This window comes from Macrotis lagotis, chromosome 4 (assembly GCF_037893015.1).
Source record: "Macrotis lagotis isolate mMagLag1 chromosome 4, bilby.v1.9.chrom.fasta, whole genome shotgun sequence".
NCBI lineage: Eukaryota > Metazoa > Chordata > Mammalia > Peramelemorphia > Peramelidae > Macrotis > Macrotis lagotis.
The window spans coordinates 166247182-166271924 of NC_133661.1; the positions used below are offsets into that span (position 1 = coordinate 166247182).

General features: G+C 33.7%; 1 protein-coding gene across 5 annotated transcripts in view; it reads right to left on the reverse strand.

The window, feature by feature from the left end:
• TCF12 (transcription factor 12) overlaps window positions 1–24743 on the reverse strand; it is a 404997-nt gene that overhangs the window by 210605 nt on the left and 169649 nt on the right. For all 5 annotated transcript variants that reach the window (XM_074234589.1, XM_074234588.1, XM_074234591.1 and 2 more), the window contains one exon: window positions 23889–23959. In XM_074234589.1, the coding sequence (XP_074090690.1) occupies window positions 23889–23959 (71 nt within the window). The remainder of the gene's footprint in view (window positions 1–23888; window positions 23960–24743) is intronic.

The window sequence follows — 24743 nt, forward strand, 5'->3', positions numbered from 1 at the left end:
ATATTTCTTATGAGAATAGAGGACCCTCTGTTTTTAATTCTTTTTTTTAAGGTTTTTGCAAGGCAAATAGGGTTAAATGGCTTGCCCAAGGCCACACAGTTAGGTAATAAGTGTCTGAGACCGGATTTGAACCCAGGTACTCCTGACTCCTGGGCTGGTGCTTTATCCACTGTGCCACCTAGCCGCCCCCACTATTTTTAATTCTTCCCAATATGCCACATGAAGTCATAAAATTGACCTTTAAGATTAAGTTGGGAAAAGAAGTTGCATTGAGTCAAACATCCACAGAGAAAATTCTAATTGAAGGGCACATACTCTTAAAGGAGAATTGTCATTTTTTTAATAAGCAATCTCATGAAAATAACGAAGAAATGGAAAAAATAGGGGAGAATGCCCCTAAAGGCAACTGATAGTACATAAATACTACCAATGTTACTTACCTTCTCACTTTCAAAAACCTTTTTTAAGAATGGCCTGCTGAAGTTCACATCTTTATAATGGCACAAGTGACTGAAAGGTGCAGAAAATACAAGAATTCTAATTGATTCTAAAAAGCATATTTGATTCTGTCAGACAAAAATGGAACTAAAAAGGTTCTCCTCTAACAATTCATCCCTCTGCATTACGTTCATATAATATTCCTTGACAAATGCAAACAACATAATTTGGTTCAACAAATTCCTGATTATTAAAATTAAATGAGGTATAAAACAAGGAGATTTTTACTTTACAAAGGTTTTATGCATTCTCATGGAGGATGATCTCCAAATAGAATAGAGATTTGATTCACTATAGATGGTGATATCCTCCAGATAAGCACATTTTACTGACTATATAAAGCCTAGAATGTTACATGTCTTCATCAATGAGATCTATGACTATTCAAAAGAGATTGATTTTCTGATTGATTTTCTAAAATGTACAGTAAAAAGAAATGAGACTGTGACATAACGTAGGACACATAGTACAGATGGACAATGAGCTGGGTCTCTAACTGAACAAGAAGAAAAGAAATGGAATTATACTTGGGAAATTGTTCAGGTTTGGTTTTTTTAAAAAATAAATTCCAAGTTTCTCCCTAACACAAAATGTATAAGGCTATTAATCTTGGAATAGCACAATGTCCAAAGAATAAATGGGAAATGGTAGTATAAGAGATATATAATTTATTGTAATGCATGATTGAACATGGAAGCAAGCTCAGTGATAAAAAAGAAAAAAAACATGGATGTTGGTGTTACATTGATACTCATGAATACTGAGTGATTCATCTGCTGGGGATATGTGGGAAAATATGAACAAAAATGCATAAAACAATTAAGTACAAATGAATCTTAATATTAACTAAAAAGGGAATATATTAATGAGATCATAGACTGAAGTTTAAGTGGTAGAGTTATTTACTTCTGGCCCTCATAAAATAATAAAAGATTTAAATGTTAAAGTATTAAAAGTATAGCAGCCTTTGACTCCATTTTGACAAATTCAGTTTTGCTTTTTGTTTTTTTGCAAGGCAAAGGGGTTAAGTGACTTGTCCAAGGTTACACAGTTAAGTAAGTAGTGTTTGAGGCTGGATTTGTCAGGTCCTCCTAACTCCAGGGTTGGTACTCTATCCACTATATTAGCTGCCCCCTCTTTAACTCCATTTTGATACCAAAATGATTTTAAAAATTCTTGTCTAAATAAATGATGCTTATATATTTACTATATCAAAACAAATTTTTTCAGAAAGGGAGATAACGAAGGAATAAGTAATAGCTATATCCCTAAACTAATAAAAAGAACAAAAAAACTGACATTAGGTTTATAACAAATAATGTCACCAAAATGCCTAAAATTACAAAACTGCCCTTTTGAAGAAATTTCCATTTAAAATTAATGATGAGGAAATAATATTTTTATGACTTCAAAATCACCAGAATCTTAACGTTTTAAACTGAGATGTTCTCCATCTCACTCCCATCCCATCAATCTAGAATTCACAGTTGACTAGCAAAATCAGAGTAATCTCACATTCTTATGAAATTGTCTCTTCTATTGACCAAAGAATTCTATAAGATTTTCTTTAGTATCAGGACTGTTTTGCTTTGTTAAATTCTAACTTGTCTAAATCAATCAAATTTAAAATGTTTTTAAAGTACTATTTCATCTGTACTTTTATTTTCTGTTAGGAATTCCTTCATTTCTAGTCATTTTCCTGACACACCAGATCAAATTAAATTCAGGTGTTTCTGAATCATAATTACACGTTTACCTTTTGAAATCTACATTTAGGAAAATGCAGCCACGAGGAAAAATAAAATGAAAACAAGGAACTTTCTGAAGGTTCTCTCATCTTTCTGATGAACCCCAAATTTTCAACATACAGTTATACAATTCTACAGTTTAAATAAATTTAATTTCTAAAAAAGAAGTCTCCTGCACATCTCTAACAAGCAGCCATCTATCTTCTGCTTAAATATGTTCAGATAAGGGACTCACTATGTAATGAAGCAGGGAGTGTCATTATTAAATAACTCTAATGACAAGAAAGTTTAAATACATTTCTTTTTCTCTGGATGTTATAAATCAATCACATTTTTAAAGGAAACAAGTATGTTACCTGTATAATTATAAGCATGTTCTATGAATAAATGACTTTTGAAAATATATTGAAAGTGTCCCAAAAGCCAGTGCAGTTTTAAGTTATCAAAGATTAAAACTGCAGTAAAACTTTTGGGACATCCTGTATTTACATGCTTTCCTCTATTGAACAAAAGCTTCTTTGAGGACAAGAGATATTTTTTCCTTTCTTTTTTTTGGCTTTGGAACAGTAATAGACAGTAGGTGCTTAATAAAAGTTTTTTGGATTAGATTAATAACTATTTTAAAAGTTGAACTGAAAATAACTTGACAATAACAAGGAAAACAAAATACTAGCCACCAATACATACCTGGTCAGTTAAGAGAAACTAGTAAGTTAAGCTCCCATATTAAGTCCAGCGAGTATTCTATTGTAATATGCTGTTTCTTGGCTAGGGTAAGTTAGCTGTCCATTCTAAATCTCCTTTGCTATCCACATCAGACTAACTAATTATGTGTATTCCCCAAGGATTTTCATACTGAGCCTTCTGCTCTTTTTCCTCTGCATTCCCTAATTAATCTCATATCATCTCATATATTTGAATATTATTTCTATTGTAGGTGACTCCCACATCAATGTGTTTATTCTTTCAGGCCCAGTCTTTCACTGAACTTTAGTACCAGATCATCAATTGAATAGATTTTCAAACTGGATATTACAGAGATATCTTCAACTCTAAAAATTTTAAACTGAACTCATCTTTCCCCATAAGCATCCCCTTTTCTAAACTTTCCTTCTCTTGAAGATACCACCTTCCTTCCAATATCTTTGTTCATATTCTTGGAATTTTCTCCAACTCTTCACTTCCCTTTACCCCATATATCTAATTATTTGCCAGATTTTGCTGTTTCTCTCTTAGCAACATCTCTTGCACCCAACTTCTTCTCTACATTTATGACTTTACTCCCTTAATTCATGCCCTCATCATTTCTTGCCTAGATTAATTGTAATACCATCATAATTGTTTTTTCTGCCTCCAGTCTCTTATTACTCTAATTCATCCTACACAGTTACCAAAGTAATTTTCCTTAAGTACTCCAACCTTCACACCCCTACTCAAACAACTGTGTTAGGGGCAGCCTTACAAAACTACAATTTTTCTGTTTATTTATTGATTGATTTGGTTGTTTGGTTTTTGCAAGGCAATGGAATTAAGTGACTTGGCCAAGGGTACACAGCTAAGCAATTATTAAGTGTCTGAGGCTGGATTTGAACTCAGAGCCCCCAGACTCCAGAGCTGGTGCTCTATGCACTGCGCTACCTAGATGCCCCACTACCTTATCTTTTAACAGCTATGTAAATATGTATTTATTCACTTAATTTTTATTTTATGTATCTTATTTTTACTTATCTCACCCATTAGAATTAGGTTTAATATTGTCATTCTAAATAATTATATTTTAAAGTAAATAAGCATACTTGTATCCCTAGCACATTATTTTACTCATAGCAGTTGCTTAAAAAACACTTGTTGCTTGATGGAGTCTAAGAATGTGGTGTATGAATTCAGTAGAATTTCCTTGTTATATATGTTCCATTCTATAAAAAGCAGGACAGAGAATTTCTAAAAGTTGATTTATAGAAATATGGACTAACAAGCTAAACCAAGGGTTAACATTTTAGTCTAATTTTCAAAAATGTCCTGAAGGCTTTCTCTCACTGCTATGTGTGCCAATGGTTGCCAATATACCAATCCTCTACTGCTCCCAATAGTGTTCCTCCATTCACAAAAGCCAATAAATAAGCATGGCCCTTCCCCCTTCTTCAGAAGTAGCACACCATCACCACCTTTCCCTATGAGGCAGCATGCCAGATAATGGGAGGCCAATAGTCTTATACCTCTAACTTTTCAAAGATTTCTATGGAACCTATGTTAAATGATGAATCTCATAAGTGACACTTACTTAAAGGACAAAAATTAATACAAACCCCAGGGAAGATAAGAAAGAGCATAATAACATAAATTGCTTGCCTTAAAAAATACAAGCAAAACTCAGGAAATGAGTTAATTCAAACTTGAAGCAGATTATCTCTAGATTAATATTTTAGCATTGAAATTTTAAACCTGATACATATAAAAATGGCATGATTAATGATTACAGCCTGCTCTAATAAAAAAGCTACACTTTATCCCTTGATCACTTTAAAGTCCTGCCCTTAACTTTTTCCAGTTTAATAAATTTTCTTTAACGTTTAGAGATCAAACCTACATATAATATAAGCTACAAAGTAAGATCATTTTTCTTTTTTTCCCTAATGTCCCTCATCAGTTTCATCATCTGTAAAATGAAGTGATTAGAGTTTCAAAGGAATCAGGGTAAGGCTGGAGGTTTTTTGGAGGTCACATCTCACTTTTCCTTGGCCATGCTCTTAGTCTCCAGCCAAGACAGATATTTTGAAGACTAAAGTATTAGGTGCAAGTACATCTGCCCTCCAGAGTGGGAATATTAGTCCAATGAGTTAGAAGACTTCAAGAAGCAAACATGGAAACAATGGGAGGAGAGAATGGAATTTGTCTGCAAAGGTAGGTGCCTTATTCTGTCCCCATGGTCTCACTGAGGTAGAGCAGGGAGAAAGGGTTGGAAAGCAAAAATTTTAAATTTCATTTCCAAATGATCCCTTGAAGAGAACTATGAAGAACATATAACCTGTTAATTCCTAATGCTTTCCCATGTATTTGAAGATTTTTATGGCCTGGATTTCTTCCCAGTTCAAGATCAGCTTGTTAGATGTATCACCTGGACACATATTATATACCTTCCCCCCAGTCACATTTTTAAAAATAAGACTTTCTCGTAGATTCAGAGTGTCTGAATCCAGAGAATTGAGAGAAGGTCCTAGAATCCTCCAATTTCTAGACTTCAATTCACTAAAAATAACAACTTGGTCTGATGAATTCTGATGAATTCAATGGGCTCCATAAATAACATTTCTTCCTTTCTTAAGCTCTCCAGATACTGGGGTCTTCATACAAAAAAAAAAAATCACTGTGCATTTATTTTGATTATACCTATGGTTGAACACATGGTTTCCCTTGAAAGAATCCTGATCTTTGAAGTCAAAGATTTTTACATCTCCTGTGGACCTGGCAAATAATACATGTATCACAAATATTAATTGTTTTCCTGTATGTGACTGGGGGCAGTAGAATGAAAAGTGGGGGGGGGGGGAGAGAGAGAGAGAGAGAGAGAGAGAGAGAGAGAGAGAGAGAGAGAGAGAGAGAGAGAGAGAGAGAGAGAGAAAATGAGGATAGTTTCAATATTTGAACATTACTTTGACCAAAGTATCACAAATAGCTGATGTGTTCAGGGAAATAATCTTCAGTCCGTTCTCAAAGTCATAAGTCATAGCTCAAAGTTAATTTAAGTGTACTTTTGATAAGTTTTTCTTTTATTATACTTGCATATATTGAGACTCCTCATCTACTTTCCTGCTCATTCATTCAGTCACATAATCTCTTCCTGAAATTTAATATTGTCAGACTGGCATTTGATAACTCAGAAAAGTAAAATTCATTTTTGAATTCAGAAAATCTCCATGAACACTATCTTCCTGCTAATTTTATATCTGCTCTTATGCAAGATCTATACCTGAGAGAGTCCATGGGTTACATTTTTCCATTCAAAGAAGTATCTGTTTATCCTTTTCTTCTTTTTCTGTCTCTAAGCCAGTTCCATCTCCATGACAAAAATATTTTTGCTAATTCCATAATGACATTTGTTTATAATAGCTTTCAGGAGAGAACTTTGTGAGAGGCTTTTTGAAAAACTAAATAAATTATATCTAAGTACGTTTTCCCCTTCACAGAACTCAGGTAGATTAGTGAAGAACAAATTTCTCTCTATATTCCTGCTGTCTACTAAACATCTATATGCATTTCATCTCAACTGTTTAAAATCAACATGTCCAAAATTGAACTTATCTCTTTTTATATGAAAATGTCTTTTAACACTGCCATTTTTTTGTCAATGAAACCATCATTTCCTCAGTGGATTCCTGAGATATTAATGCATTTTTCTTCTCTTTCAATCTCCAGATCTAATTAGTTGCCAAATCTTGCAGATTCTAGATCAGTATTATCTCATTCCAAACATTCTCTTCTTTCCCAAACCTGCCATAGTACCACAAATTGAGACAAATTTGGGAACCAACTGAGCAAAATGAGAATATTTGGGGAAAAATTCCCTCTTCTCTTATAGTTACCTCACAACCCTCCAATATCATCCTTCCCTCTTTTCTTTTTTCTTCATCAAGGTTAGCCCCTACAAGTATTCCTTTTTTTTTTTGCAAGGCATTGGGGTTAAGTAACTTGCCCAAGGTCACATAGCTAGGTAATTATTAATTGAGGTCACATTTGAACTGAGGACTCCTGACTCCAGGGCCGATGCTCTATCCACTGCCACCTAACTGGCCCTCTTCCTTTTAATTTTCTCCCTGTTCCATTTTCCCTCTCTCCCCCTTTCCATCTTCAATTTTTATTTACTTGTTCTTTCTTGTTGCTAAAAAATGCCCAAGCCTCCCCATCCTTAAACATCCTCTAAAGATGCCACAATTCCTCACTAGCTATCTATCATCTCATCCCCTCCCCTTTTCCTGCTAAATCTGAAAAAAAAACAAACAATTATTTGTTGCATCTGTTCATCTCTTACTAGTCTCTAAGATATGGCTTCCAAACTCATAATTCAACTAGGATTACTACATCTGAAATAAAAGATCTTTTTTTTAATCAATCCCCCTAAAACTATATTGTTTCAAGTGACAGAATATCCTTGGTCTCCAGAGAGCTCCGGGTGGCAAAAAGCTCAGAGAGGTGCTCTCTTATCAAAAACTAGAGGCCAGCCAAATGCTAAAACCTGGTATCACAAGAAAACCCCAAAGGGGAGGGAACAGGTTTAGACAAAGTCCAAAATCTGCAATTACTCCAAAGTTGTATCCCAAGGGAGTTGGGAGGATGTGGGGATGGAAAGTGCATAAATGTGCCTGGGGGGCAGGAATGGGGAGAAGGTCAGAGGTGTGCCTTGGTCCAAGATCTGGTCCTCCTCTCTATCCAGGGCCCCATAAGGTTAGGAACAGCTTCAGAGGATAAACAGGGAAGACCCTGAAAGCAACACCTTAGACCCACTGCTTTTTCAGCTTTAAAGTTGGTTAACCAGATAGGCAATGAACCATCACACACTGAGAATTTCTGTGGCTTGGGAGTTAATGTGAAAGATGTCAAATCTATCTAATTTAATTTCTAAATTCTCATCTTTCTAACCCCCTGCTAAAGCTGACACTATTGATCAATACTTTCTCTACCTGAATACTCTCTTTTCTGGGCTTTTGTTTTTTAAACAAAATACAGGTCTAACCATGTAATTCCTCTACCTAATAAGAGTGAAGACTCTATTTTCTTGTAAATGATGAGGATGTTTATCTTTTTTTTCTTAAAAAGGACCACGACATCAGAGAGGTGATGCCATGACAAGCACATGAATTGAATTTGAGTGAGGGGGTGCTGTGCTAAGCCACTGGTCAGGTATGGATCAGAACAATTGGAGATGGCCCTGGATATGATGCAGTCAGGGTTAAATGACTTGCCCAAGATCACACAGCTAGTAAATGACAAGTGTCAGACCACATTTGAATTTAGTTACTTTTTAATCCAGGGCTGGAGCTACCTACCTGCTCTGATGTAAAATAAAATACACAATCCTCTGACATCCAAAGCACTACATAATCTGACCCATTCTTACCTTACATATTACTCCCATTCACTCATTCTACATTCCAATCATACTTATTTATTGGCTACATTTCCTATATGAGATATTCTTATTTCCTGGATTTTGTACTGGTCTAGAATAAGTCTTGACACCCGTGTTCCCTTAAAGACAAAGTTCAAGTGTCATTATTTACAAAAAGACTTTCAGGCTTACCCCAAGTAGTGCCTTCCACTTTTAGATTAATTTGTGACTAATCTATACGTATTTTGCATATGCAAAATATGTACACATCTCTTACTCAGCAATCTATAAACTTCTAGAGAGCCGGGACTATTTCGTTTTTTCTTCATGTCCATAGTACTTATTACAGGTAGGACATTGTAATTTCTTAAATACTTGTTAGTCAACTGATTGATCAGAGTGAATAACCACTTAGAAGCCCTCATCAGCTTTCATCTTGTTTGCTTACAACTGCCTCCTAACTGATTTTCCTTTTAGTTCTCTCTTTTCTGATTCATCCTTCACATAGCCAAAAGAATCTTCCTAATCCCCAGGTCTAACCAAGTCACTATGCAAAGCATAGACTAATGTCCCAAGGGGCACACAGCTATCCTTTAGTTTGAGGTTCAAATGACACTTCCTATAAAGATTGTAACTATAAATATATGTCAAAGGCATGTGTTCTTTATACCTTTTTCCATGGTAAATTAGACTAGACCTCCACTAGTCTTCTCCAAATTCTCATTGTTGCATGAAATTTGCCCTTTGCAATAGGAATAAGACAGTGCAGGTTGGGGGGTGAGGGGTGTTCATTGTTCTATTTTGTTTTTGCCAAACTGGATAAAGTAAACCAATATGAGTAAGCAATGTATGCCTATGCAAACACCTAACCTAGTTAAATTTGGTAGTTTACTGACAGAGTGGCCAGAGGGGACTTTTATCGCAACAGTTCATCTATCAAAATGCTGAGAGACTATGAATGTACAGGCAGAGGTAAATACAGTGATGAAATCTCTGATCTCTAAGTTGAAGAATTAAACTAAAAGTTAAATGTCACTTCAAAAAAATCATCTATTCATACACCTCCTTTAAAATGTGTCATACCGTCTTGTCCATAAAGATATCTTTTGTGATTCAGTTACACAAATTGTTATCCTAGTTCTTCTCACTTCACTCTGCTGCAGTCCTTGACACTAAGGATTCTCAGAAACTGTCTCTTTTAAGCATTTACTATTTGCCAGGCATTGTGTTTGCTCTCTTTAGTCATCTCTCATGGTAGAATGCATTATATTTATTCATATACCACAATATACTTAGTCATTCTCCAGCTGATGCCATGCCTTAGATTCTAATTCTTTTTTTTTTTTTTCATTTTCTCCTTCCCCTATCTTTCAGGATCCAAAAGTTGTTTTTCTTGTACCTGTTATCTATCAGGTATTATGCTTCCTCCTAACGCTCTCCACATCCCACTTGTTTCCCAATTGAGTTTGATGTATTTGTAGACCAAATTTATGGTATGTTCATATGTACTCAACCTTCTTTTGAGTCAGAGAAAGTCACTTGGAATTACATATAAAAAGTTACTAAATGTTGCACCTGCCTTTTGACCCAGCTCAGCCACCACTTGGCCTAAACCCCAAAGAGACTGAAGAGCCCATATACACAAAAATATTTTTAATTATTCCTTTTGTAATATCAGAAAACAGGAAATGAAGGGGATGCCCAACAAATGTGGGATGGAATGTGATAGAATACAATGGTGGTACATGAAATAAGGAAATAGATGTTTTCAAAAAGATGAAAAGGCTTATATGAACTGATAGGGAATGAAATAAAGCAGAATCAGAAAATCAATTTATTCTCTAATATTAATATTATTTTAAAAAATAACTTAAGATGTAAACTGGAGAAGAATTAAATAAGCAGAACTACAACATTTTATAAAAATAAACACTATAAATTTTTATAAGAACTATAATGAATACAATGGTCATTTCTAATTCTAAAACTGATAAAACATGCTATGCATGACTAAAATGTAATAGATATAGAGTTCAGAGATATTTTGTATTCAGTCATTGAAAGAATTTATTTTATTTAGATGATTCCATATTTGTTACAAGGAATTTATTTTTATTTTCCTTATGTGTTTCTTCTCTATGGACTTCCTATATCAATGAAATCAGAGATCATCTCCCCCCCCACCCAAAGATGATCAAAAGAGTATTAGTATGAACACCATTTCTTCAAGACATTACCAAAAAAAAAAATCAATACCATACTACTTGCCTTTTTAAATAAAAATTTATTATTACTTTTTTTAATACCACCTCTATTTCCTAAAATATTTTATCTACCCTCTCACAGGGCCCTCTTAAACAAATAATAAAAAAAAAAAAAGAAAGAAAAGGAGTTTGGCAAAACTAGTAAATACACTAAAAAGTCAAACATTTTATGAAATATTCTGCACTCACAGTCCCACCTCTTATATCTCATCTTTGGAGTCGTTTGTTCATTATAATTTTACAGCATTCAATCCTGTTTTTTATTATTTTATTTTTTCCAACATACTGGTTACAATCATTGTAACAATTTGCATCTGTTCATATACGGGACGTCCCACATATCTCTAAACTCATCATTCGTCATTTCTTAACGCATAATACTCTCCATTACATTCAAGTACCACAACTTATTTAGTCAATCAATGGTCATCTACTTTGTTTCTGACTTTTTGTTAGTGCAAAATGTACCAAAGTATGCAGGGATTGCTGTTCTGGGGCATATGAACCTTAAAAAAGTATTACTTTGATAACTATTTCAAACTAATTTTAATATAATTTGTGTACATATATATATATAGATAGATATATAGATAGATAGATAGATAAAAAATGCATTTTAAAATAGCTCTGAAGAGGAGTTCAAAGGCTTTACTGGAGAGGACTGCCAAAGGAATCCAGGACCCCCCAAAATTAAGCTTCCACCTGCTAAAACATTAAGATTTACAAAGTGCTCATCTCAGAAAATCCTATGAAGGACTGCAAGCACTATCTCCAAATTATATTATTTGTTTATAGTCACAAAATAAGTATTAGAGCTGAAATTTAAACCCAATTATGATTTCAAGCCCAGGACTGTACTGTGCTGAAAATCAGATCTTCCTATTCTGTTACACTAAGCTGTATCTCAGGAACAGGGACATCTGCAACTCATCTCCAAAGAGCAGATTTTTTTCTACATTTTATGGTCACAATTATGTCCCATAGGAAATATGTTATTATGCAATAAAAACTGACCAGGTAGCTCTACCTTTCTCTTCTCCATCCAAATGCAAGGACCAGTCTCCTTGCTAGAAACAAACAAAAATCAGAATTACAACAGATAGGTAACAGTCTCCATCTGCTCCTGACAGCAGGACAATCAGCACAGTTTCCTGAATGTATATTTATACACAAGCAAGCCTGCAGCTGTACTCAAGGATGGTGGTAAGGATCAAAAATCAGAAACAATATAGCTTGTGGGTTACTGGTTTAGAGAATATAAGAGTTCAATTTATTTCATCCAGACTATAATGTTGGCTTCCTGTTCAGAGTTATATTTTTCTAGTTTCTTCAGGTAATCCTGTTCTCCTGTCTGTAGGGGGTTAGAGGCCAGAAGTCATCATTTAGATCAGTTTGTAATCTGAGATCCAAGAATCCAACCTACTCTCAAGGTGACAATGGACTTGATTCCAGGGAGATGGAAGGGAGGGGGAAATTAGATTTTTATTTTCACTAACACCCAAGTCAGACTGAACATTCCTTCAGTTATTGAAAAATATTACTCTGAAAAGGGTTTGTCCATAAGCTTTTACCTGATTGTTTTCTGTCTATGACACAAAACAATGGCACTAGAGGGTAAATGGGATAGCATCTTGAATCAAGTCTACCCCCCCACCTCTCCTAAGACTCCTCTCTTCTTTCATTCTCAATTTTGTAAAAATTCAAGTAAAATCAAGTCTTCCTGACCCTACAACAGGCCCTCTGTCCACTGTATCACCATGTGTGAGTCTAGTATAGGTTAGTATATATCTTTGAACATCGAAAAACAAACTTTTCACTAATTCAGATTGAGAACTGGTTTAAAAATAAAAAAGGATTGACAAATCATGAACTGAGGATCAAATTGACCAGTACCCTAGTTTTGTAGGGTTGTTGGCAATTAAGAATGTATAGTTTAAAATACAATAAAATTTCATTTTAAAATACAGAAATCATTCTTAATACCCCCCCCCCAAAGAAGTTGGAAGATCATGATATAGTTTGCCAATACCTGGTCAAAATTAATGAATTTAGCTATACTAATAATTATTAAACTATATTTGTCTATAAATTGAAGGGATAGTGTCCTTTACAATTCTATATCTATGAAACTAATATCCTGTGAAATCATAACAATTCACATTTTGTATAGAACTTTTAAGATTTGTAAAGCATTTTCCTTGCAACAACCTTGTGTGTTAGGTAGTGCAAATACTTTATATCCATTTTACTGTTAAGCAACTGAGGTTCTGAACGTTTAAGAGATTAAACCATGAACAAGTAGCTAGGATTAGAGTTCAGATTTTCTGATTTCCAAATATACTGTTTTAGTCACCAATTCCATTTATGAATACTCATAATTATGGCAAAATTTAACCTCCATCCCAAAATTCACTATACTTTTCTTCCACTTTCTTCTCATTTATTTTCTCAATTTTTTCATGATTGTTGTATGAATAGGTGGGGGGGAGGTTCTGTTTAAATATTATGTCTTATACAAACAATACGGTTTATTTGGTTTTGCACAGACGTTCCAGGAGTTTGGGGCAGAGATGGGGGGTTGAGGAGTGGGGCAAGTAGAATGAATATAAATTTTAGCAATAAAATATAATTAATCTAAAATGACTATTATTACTATGGTGGTGCAATCTAATTTATTGTATAATCAAGACTTTCAATCTGTACAGTAGATTTTTGCCAGATTAGAGACTGTTCATTTGGCATCCTTTTATATCATCAGAGTATTTTATCTATCATCATTCTCTTATATTTATATATGTTGCTAACGGTATTATTATCTGTATGATCTATATATGCTTGATCCTTTCAACAATGAAAACATATGTAACTTGTCCTCTTGTTACTTATTCCTTGCAAGGCTTTTCCTTTTTACTAATAATAACATATTTATGTACCAATTCATAGTTGTAAAATAGATTTATATATTTTAAGCCCACTGAATGATAGAAAAAAAATTAGTGAAAGGCCACAGACAGGTAAAACATATATTACAACTAGTTAACTTGTTGACTTGCTTCCTTTTTTTGAAATGGAGAAATATAAAGTATTTAGCTATTCAAGGAAAGAAAAGGGGGAAAAAAAGATGAGAGAGTAGAAGAAGGGAGGAACAGGGAAGACAAGATTTCTTGAGTAAGATTGGAGTAGAAGAATAAAATAAGGGAAATGAAGAGAAAAGAAAGAACAGTTTAAGAGAAAGAGCTTGAAGGAGGAAGAGAATGGTCAATTTTTTTTAAATCCATGATGTCCCAATTCCCATAAATCACAAATTACTACTTGTTGAATAGCTATGTCACATCATGCAAGAAGTCTCATCCCTACTTCTCATGACTTAGTGAGTATCAGTGGCCATTTTGAAGACCTAGTGAAAAGTGGGCCTGGAAACCCTACCAAGGTCCATCTCGCAACTCTTAGTAACTTGAATCTTATATTTACAGTCTGCTACCAGTTGCTTCTTCCCCTCAATTTTACTTCCAAAACAAAATAAACAAAAAAAAATCTAAACCTAAGAATTTTTGTTTGATAGCCTGTTTTGGTATCTCCTTCACTTAGAAACAGCAAAGCGGAGGCAAATTACTTAAACAACTTACTTCCTCCAATAAGTGTACTTTTTTCTTTCAGATTTGAACTTTTATTTATTGTCCTAATGGCAGGGAGGCAGAAATAGCCAACAGACATTCAATAAAACAAGCACTTTTCCTCACCACAAACTTGTAAAACTGGGACTTAAAGTAATTCTCCCCATTTTATAGATGAAGTAACTGAGGCTCAAGTGATGTTGAGTGATTTATATCTGATCACCCAGCTAGTGGCATGCTTTAGAGAAGGGATTTGTTTGAAGACCTTCTTAAATATAAAACACTACTCCCTAATATGCTGGCAACAACCACTTCTACCTTTACTGTCTTTTCTGATTAGTGAGATCTGATGAGAGACCTCATTTAAGGAAGCACCACACTAGACATGGACACTCCAAACCTAATTCATACACTTCTCCAAACTACTTCAGGACCATGCTCCTACATAATTACTTCTTTTCCAGGCTAATATGGTATACATCTATTTCTAATTAGATTTGTCAGAAAGCTAAGATGAAATTCATGACAGGTCCAGGATTTACAGATGAGTCATGTGAAATATTTACATATTGCAAAAATTTACATATCACAAAAGTTTATATATTGCAATAAGAAAAATATGTGGATCAATGAACAAAAATTTATTGTCTATTATTGCCAGGTATTTGAAAATAAGTCCTTTATAGTATCATTAAAATGGCAATATTAGATAGATTTTTAAGTCAGTTGTCTTCTATACTCAATTAGCTATGGGAACTGAATCTAAAACAAATATTTGTGTGGTCAAGCAGGACACTGGGTAATATGTGACTGAAATCAAATACTAACCATGAAATACTATTCCTGATTTCTATGCCAAGGGGGTGATTCCATATACATTTCTACAGAAGAACACGAGTGGAAAAGATAAAAGTATATGGATAAAAGGGTCTGAGTTCATTTCATTTATTCATGCTTTTATGGGAACCACCTAATCTGTATTTGAAATAGCCCATTAGCACTAGCTACTGCAGTTGGATACTAGATTTCTATATAGTCCAACTCTTTCACAATGTCTCTTTCATGAGATCAAAATTTTGCCATTCAGTTGTCACCTTTCCTCTGCTAACAAATATATGATGATAACTAAGAAAAATAGTTATGGAGGTAGTTAATTAAGGAGGCAGCCAGGAACTATCCACTAACATGCACTATGTATTGTAGTTGTTCTTAGTAGTATGCTACATATATAAGAACCTAACTCAACTATAATTTTAAAACTATCAACTCACATATACAAAGTTACATGAGTAGTCAGTAAGTAGGAGAGTCAGCATTCAAATTCATGACTTCTGGGGCAGCTAGGTGGCACAGTGGATAGAGCACTGGCCCTGGAGTCAGGAGTACCTGAGTTCAAATTTGGCCTCAGACCCTTAATAATTACCTAGCTGTGTGGCCTTGGGCAAGCCACTTGACTCTATTTGCCTTGCAAAAACCTGGGAGAAAAAAAAAAGAAAAGCTCATGACTTCTGAGCACATTTAGCACTCTTTTCATTGTGTTCTACCCTTTCTGTCTCTCCTTCTCTCTCCCTATACTGTCATTAAATGGGTTACATGAAAATATTAGTTATGAATGGTTCTTAAATTTTAAAAGGCATGGAATCAAATTAACAATACCAAGTTCATGAAACAGAGTCAAGAAATGGACTTCCTTTTCTCTCTAACATGCAGAAATAGGTCTTTCATCAAAGACTGTTTTACCTCCAAAGCCTGGAGAAGGATCTATCAGAGAGGAACACAGAAGTTTTTACATAATATTCCTATGCTAAAGGAATAATTCCCAACTGAATAATAGGAAATATGCTAGTGGTCTTTGGCCATGGGTAGTCAATCAACAAACATATATTAAACACTTAAGACATGTGAGGTCCTATGTTATATTAAAGTCAAAGATAGTCTTTTCCTGCAAAAAAAACTCACATTCAAAAGGAAATTAACAGAAAAATAACTACGTACATATAAGACAGAAAAAGAGTGTGAAAGAAGTGATCTCAGAGGGAAAGAACTAGAAGTAAGGTGGAAAAGAAAGGTTTCTTAAAGAAGATGAAATGTCACCTAAGTCTTTCAGAAAACCAGGGAAGATGGGAGGTAGAAGAGACAGCATTTTAACCATTAGGAACAAGCAATGTACAAGAGGTATCATGTTAAGTGTTATTAATAGACTAGAGGAGATATATCATCAAATGGGTAGAGAGGAATAAAGTATAAGACTAGATAATGAAAGACTTTAGATGCCAAAGGACATTATATTTCATCTCAAAGGTAACTTGGAAGACACTGGAGTTTACTGGGGATACATGGGGGATTACAAATGAACACTTTAGGACAATCGCTTTAATGTAAGACATTACCATAGGGGAGACTAATTAGAAAATAATTGTTATCATATATGGGAGAGGTGATAAGGACCTATATGAAGGTGATGATGACTGAGTTAATGGAGAGAAGGTGGCAAAAATACTTTGAAAATTGCAAATGATACGTTTTATCAATAAAATGGGTGGTTCACATGAGTGACAAGCTGAGGATGATTCCAAGGTGGTGGATGGTGATATCTTTGACAGCTGTAAGTTGCTCCCGCAAATCTGCCAAGAAGAGCTCATTGGTTCTCACAATAACCCATTATAAAGGCTCTATCCAAGTACAGTGGTCACTCACAAGGAATAAAACCAACATATAAGCAGTGAATTATTTTCAGAATTTGAGGAAGTGTTTCAAAAATGCCATAAGCAACTGTTATGCCTTTACTGTTGAGACCAGCCAAAGAAGAAAGCATATTCTCGTTTTGGTTCAACAAAATGACAGCCTCTAAACTGGGGGAACAAGAACACAGAAGGAAAATTATTAATTAAATGGAAATTCAAAGTCTAAAGCAGAAACCTGTCAGGCATAAAGAATCAAATCTAATAATATCATCAATGCAGAGAAGCTATCTTAATTACTAATTAAATCTGTTAATATTCTTCTGGGTACCAAGCAAAAGGGAACCACATTGATTAGGACATGACAATCCCATAAATATATTTACTTATTTAGACCTGGTAGTCCAACTAGCTTAAAGATAAAGTTTTGGGCTCTGTATCTCTGTATTTTCACACCTAAAGACGACATTAAAATATATCCTAGCTAAGTGCATTATTTAAAATCCATCTGTAATATCTCATTTAATGATGTAATTAAAACCCTCAAAATTCACTAGGGTTTTCTAGAATGTGAATTATTTTCTAACATTCAGTCTCAGACAGAATATCAATTTTCTCTAGGGTAAACTGTCAGTAGATATTTCAAATCCATATCCATGAAGGTAAACTAGATGCATGGCTTTAAACTACTAAAGAAATACTATTCCAAATTTAAAAATTAAAAGCAAATAGAAAGAAAATCAAACCATGGTAGAAATCAATTGTTTTCTTTTAAAAATTATTTTTTATGTCATGAACTTGACATAAACATACCCATTCACAAAAAAAAAACAGAAAAAGAAGACTATATGAAGCAATGAATGTCTATTAGGTTCGTCCAAATTTTTTTTAATTTTAAATTTAATAACAACACTTTCTTATTCTTTTGTGTCCTCTTATTTTTGAGTTTTACAATTTTTCTCCCAATCTCACTTCCCTTCCCCCACCCCCCACAGAAGCAGTTTGCTAGTCTTTACATCATTTCCACAGTATGCACTGATCTAAGCTGAATGTGATGAGACAGAAATCATATCCTTAGAGAAGAAACATATAGTATGAGATATAGCAGAATTACATAAGACAACTTTTTTTTAAATTAAAGGTAATAGTCCTTGGTCTTTGTTCAAACTCCATATTCTGTGTATGTTTTAAATGCTTTACTAACACTTTTCATCTCTCTTTTTGTGCTTCACTTTACTAATTGTTTACTCTTTATTTTGATCCTTAAAAAACACATTAAATACAGGAACCCTAATAGACAAATTCAAGACATCTCAGGGAGAAGATACTCTTAAAAGAATACTAACTCAGCAGCCTCCCCTTACTGAACATTTAAAAAATAATAAAAAAAAACACAAGGAAAAATATGTATCAGCTAATGAGTATACTGTTTCATCACTGCTTGGTCTTCAGCAATGAAAGCCAGATTAGATATTTTTTTTTTGCAAGGCAAACGGGCTTGCCCAAGGCCACATAGCTAGGTAATTATTAAGTGTTTGAGACCGGATTTGAACCCAGGTACTCCTGACTCCAGGGCCAGTCCTTTTATCCACTGCGCCACCTAGCCTCCCCAATATTTTTCTACTTGTCTTTCTGTATCTACTGGGAAAGGAGAGTCCACTTTACTGATATAAGAGACAGAATTTATATTACCAGGTAATATAATAAAAGAAAGAATTCAGAGAGAGGAAGGAGTTATACTTATCTTGGTAAGAAGATATAGACAGAGATGAACGCTGGTTCTGACAATGCCTCTAAACCACTTATAGGATTCTACCTGAAAACAGTGTTTGGTTCAATGGAGCAAGTCTCTCAAAAGTTTTTACTCACTGGAATAAACATGTTTTTCCTTTTCTATATGCTACCCAGAGGATCAATATGCTCTGAAAAGTACTAAGCACATTATTATTATTATTAATTATAACAACAGCACAGATAGAAGTAATGAGATTGTGAACTCTGGGGAGTCGAAGAATATATTTCAAAAACAAGTTTCCATTCTTGTCATTGACAGCAACTCACAAAATGCTACTAAGTAATGGAGGGCTTATAATTTTAGCTACTGAAATAAGTATCTACACAGTGAAGACACTGAAATATAAAAGTCTGCCATGTATGTAATTTGTCTAGTTTCAGAATTACTTCTCTCACCTTTTCCCTTTCCCTTATATCAGTCATTCATCTCCCTTATATCAGTCATTCATCAAGTCCAGTCTAGTTTTCCTTTGAAATATTGCTTCTATCTAGGCCCTCTTTTAAAAAAAATATTTAAGGCATTGGGGTTAAGTGACTTGCTGAAGGTCTTACAGCTAGGTACTTATTAAATGTCTAAGGCTGAATTTGAACTCAAATCCTCATAATTCTAAAATTGGTGCTCTATCCACTGCGCCACCTAGTTAGACCCAACCCCTCTTTTTAATTACCATTACTACCATCACATTAGAATAGGACCTTAGTCATATTTGGTTTAATTTGGTTGCTGCTTGACTGCTATTCTCTCTAGGCTTTACTTCTCTAATCAACCTCTCCAAATTATACTCATCTCTCTAAACTAGTTCAAATTCTATTCCTTCCACAAAGCTGTACTTAGTGGAAATTTTATATAACTTTTCCTCCTCTATTAAACTACTATTAGTAAAATTAATTTTCTGAAGAATAAAATATACTGGCTTCTAATAACCTCTGCTCTTATCTAAAAGAATTAAATATTTCACTGTATATTTTACCATCTCATCACCTCTATTAGACTATAAACTTCAATAGACCTAGCTAATCAATAGCTCCCTTTTCCTTCACTCACAAAGCTCTTCAACCCTGGGTTGAAGAAAGAAAGACTTACTATGCTCCTTCTTCATTCCCTTCTACTGCAGGTGAGGAGGGAGGGTGTGAAATATGTAGAATCCAAGAGATCAAAGATCTGGACCTTCAGAGACCACCTAGTCCAGCCCCCCTCCATTCACAGATAAGAAAATTGAGTGGACTTGAACCCAGTTTCTTTGACTCCAAGACAGTTTTCTTTCCATTCTACAAGGGTCCCTAGGAAAAAAGTATCAGAGCCATCTGAGCTGCCATGCTCCTCTACATTCCCCAACAGAGTCATGTGTATAAACAGGACTTTAATAAAGATATGCTTTATAAAGATGTGTCAACAAAGATGAACTATTTAATGCTTACAATCAACCTGAGGTAACCATAGCAGATCAGCAAAGTCCATCCATTTATAAAGATGTGCAAGTCATATAAAGAAGTTTATGCTTCTTTGTAATAAGACATAGGTTAAGTTTGATTTTTAAACTTACTTTGAGGTTTAAAAAATGGCTAGATTTTTGCTTCAGAAAAAGACAACGCAAATGAGAAAATAAAATAAAATATTCCTTTAAAGAACAAAGACCTTTTATGTGATTATCTGGATAATTTACAAAACTCCACCTACATGGATACTGAAAAAATTATAGATAACCCCAATTTATTAAACAAGAAATTGTCTTCTTCACCATCCCTCCAACTATTAAAATACAGGGTTTGTAAGCACTATATAGTTCTGACAGAACTACTCTAATTCCTCCTTTCTTTTCTGTCACCTAACATAATTTTAATTGTTTATGAAGACAACTAATAGAATAGTTACTTCCTTCATGTCATTCCACATTGTTAGAGACTGCTGCCCTTTAACTTTTCATGTATTGGACAAGTCTAAACTAGAATTTTACTTCTGAGTGAGAATAACACATTGGTAGACTATTAACTTCAACAAAAAGTCAAACTTTGAAGGCCAGAGTGGATAATTATTACAGACTTCATTTTGCGTGTGAATTACATTCTTAAAATCCAAAAAGAACACAAGATTTATCTTTTTACCAACAAACAGAATAATCAAAAAAGCAGCTAAGTAAAACAACAAATAAAATGTCTGGCCAGGAGTCAGGAAGTGTCATCTTCCTGATTTCAAATCTGAACTCAGATATTTACTAGCTGTGTGATCTTGGGCACTTAACCCAGGATGCCTCATTTGTAAAAGGAGCTGAAAAAGGAAATGGCAACTATTCTCGTATCTTTGCCAAGAAAAATCCAAATAAGATCACAGAGTTAGATGTAACTGAAATGATTGAACAAAAGCATAATCAAATGTTATAATTTATGAAAAGTGCTTTATAAACCTTAAATTGGTATAAAATGTCAGTCATTATCATCACAATTATTATTTCCATGACCACATGATTGATAATTATTGCTCTACCAAATGAACCCTCCCTGTAGTAAGAGCCCTGAAAGTGATTCTATAACCAAGAGATGTCTACAAAAGAGAAAATGGAAATGCTGAGAACTTACCTTTTCCCCCAATATTAATCATTCCCTAACTAAATTTAGTCTTGTTAAACTAATGGCAGATAGCCTCAAACAAAAGAACAAGGATATCACCCCACCACCGCCTCTCTGCTTTTTAACAAGTATTGCAATTTTTTAGTCTTTTACTCCCCCCGAACTAGCACAATTTTTTGTTTTTTACACTCTTATTTTTTTTTCTAATTACAAGAAAGGTAATTTTCAACATTCACTATTTTGTAAGATTTTGAGTTCCATATTTTTTTCCTCTGCCTCCCCATAGCAATGAGCAATCTGATATAAACTGTACATGTACAATCATGTTTAACATATTTCCACATTAGTCATGTTGACTAGCACATTTTTGAAAGATTATTCTGCAACAAAGAATTCTCTGGGAAAACCAAGCAATGTCTTCATTCCTCTATTCCTTTTCCCACTAAACTGAGCTAAACACAAATAGCACTGGACTTTGAATCAAGAATTAGGATTATGTAACCCACAATTTATTTAAACTCTCTCAGTTTGTTTCTTAATCTATTACTAAAACTGGAAAGGAGAAGTAAAGGCAAAGTATAGAAATTCTTGCATAGAACAAGTAGTAAGAAGCAGTAAAATCATAATTTACCCTGTTTTTTTGTCAAAATAGAAGATTATGTCTCTGCTACAATGTGTTTATGGATGAGCAAGGGAGGTATGATGTCTGGAAAGAGAAATGAACTAGGAATCAAGTGACCAAGGATATGTAGCCTCAGTTACATACAAAATCAAAATCAATGTATGATATTGAATAATTCACTTTAACTCTTGAAGTCTAAGTTTCTTCTATAAGAATATGAAAATACTAAACTTCATATTAATTTAAGGTCTCAGATTCTGAAGATAGAAGTTCATTTAATGAAACCAGAAGTTATTCTTAAGACCCCGGGACCCTTTCTTCTTCTTTTAGTATTTCCCTTTGTATATAATAGTATGCTGTGCATACTAGAATCACTTAATGCTTCCTCTGGGTTTTAATTACCTCCTTGACTTAACTCTAACTTGGATATATAAAATTTCTAAGAATTTTGAAGTCATGAGGGTGAATGTAGAAGACAAGGATTTTTCCCTTTTGGAAAAATGGGAAATTCAAAGGAAAACAAATGTAAGCAATAAGTCTTATTAAGGTTCCCTTAGAGAAGCAGCATGGCAAAATGGAAAGGATGTGATTTGAGTCAAGAAGACCCACATGTCACCCTCTCATTAATAAAATTGGACTCAGTGGACTCCAAGGTTCTTTCTAGGTCACACTCTAGGATACTATTTTTTTTTAGTCTAAGAATGTAAATGTATTATATATCATTTGAATTGATCATAAAATTTATAAGGTTGATTTTATTAAACATAAAAATATAATATAGTGATATAATAATTTCCAGATTTTATATTTAAATTAACTCAACATTTTAAATAAACCGAACTACAAATAATTGGGTATAAGCTCTTGTTATCTAGGTTCCTAAATAACTGTACTATGTTGCTTTTCCAAATGATTCTGATATATATATAATATATAGTCCTATTTATATCTCAGAGAAGTTGGAAATTAATTGACATTTCTATACATTTTCAAATGTTTAGTGAAGAAGTAAATAATTTATCAATAAACAATAAAACACTCAATAAATCATAACTGCTCATAAACAGAGACTGTTTACCTCACCACAAAACTACAAATCAAAAAATAGTGCTTACTTTTAGGCCCATGCCAACATTTCAAGTTCAAATCTCTTAGACATATCTATTAGTTCCCCCAGGGGCCTACATTATTTTCAAGCAATAACATAGGGAGATTAACTAATTCTTTCAGACTGCTATAGTACTATTAGAATACTATCATTTTATCAATAAGTGACTTAATTACTTGAGAGAATTCAAAAACAATCAGCATTATTGATAACTCAATCCTTCCCTCTACTAAAATTCAAACTCCAAGAAGAAACTGTTCTATCAGCAATATTATTCAAAGCTTCATGTGGGGACTTCCAAGAGAAATCAAGGTATATGTGTAAGAGTTTCTATATATAATTTCTTAGATGTCAAATGACATTTTCAATTCATCACAAAGTATTGAAATATAAATTGAATGCAGTATAAAATCAAATAGCAAAACTTCATGTTTTAAAAGGAACATTCTAAATTCAGAACTTTTTTAAAATGTACAATTTTGTTTAGGTAGAAATAAGGAGTAGAATGCTTAAACCTATATCATTTAGGAAAAGTATAAAGTAACCCTATATTCATATGTCCCAGCTTCTTTCAAACCTTGGGCAAGTCCCTTAAATTCTCTGAGTCTCATTTTCCAATTATATCAAATAAAAAGAATGGACCATATAATTCCTTTCCTTCTAACTCTACATTTTATAATCCTAATAATAACAACAACAACAACAACAATAATAATAATAATAATAATAAATAATCCCAATTTTTCTTTTAAAATTTGCATAGTCTGTATTACTAGAAAACTATAAATTTGAGGAATCTTCCTCAAAGGGTCTATTAGTCTTTATCAACCCCCCCTCTAAATTTTTGGTATAATATTTATATTTTCTAAATGAAGGAAGAAAAAAACTTACTCTAGATGAATCATAGGAGGGGCTTGGCTGACCACTTGTCCAAGATGTTGTACCTCCTCGTTCATCCATGCCTAAAAAGGAAGACAAAAGAAAAATAAGATAAATCCATTAGAGTTCACATTCACACAAATTTAGATGGGTTTTTCTATACTTGCAATGTGACAGGTACATAGAGAAGAAGATAGTAAATTAATGCTTTAATAATAGTCTTGCCAACTGTCCATAGCAACATGGGTCTTAATGATCTGTGGATGAGTCACTGATCCGTGAGGAAACCAGCTTAATTATGAGATTCTAGAACACTAAATCAGCCACAGAATGACACAGATTCTTCTGTGTATTACTATTACAAATTACTATTTGCAGTCTTTAGAACCCAGGATGATCCAAGATTATTTGAAACCACCAATATGGATAGCTAATCCATTGACTCTATTCCAATCTAAGGTCATCTAGATATAAATCCCAAGCAACTACTGGACCTTCTGTTAATCAGAAGCTAGTAAAATAGCCAGCTCTCAAACCCAATAAAATTTACTCCCATTTGGTCACAGAAGGAAATGGTTCCATTAAGGGTAACGATAATAATTCAGAGGGTCAATCAAAGAAATATAAGAAACAAAATTAACATGAAGACCCAAAACTAACTACTAAATAAATAACACTATCAAACTGGTTTAAAATTATATTTTTCTACCTTTTTTTCTCAATTGGTAAACTCTGCTGATCTGCCATATAAGTTAGAAAAAAGAAAGCCCCAAGGATCAAATTCTGCACACTATCCTTTCCTCTCCTCTTTTTGTGTTTTCACTTATCAATCGAGGCTTCCAGGATTCCTTCCATGACTCAGACAGA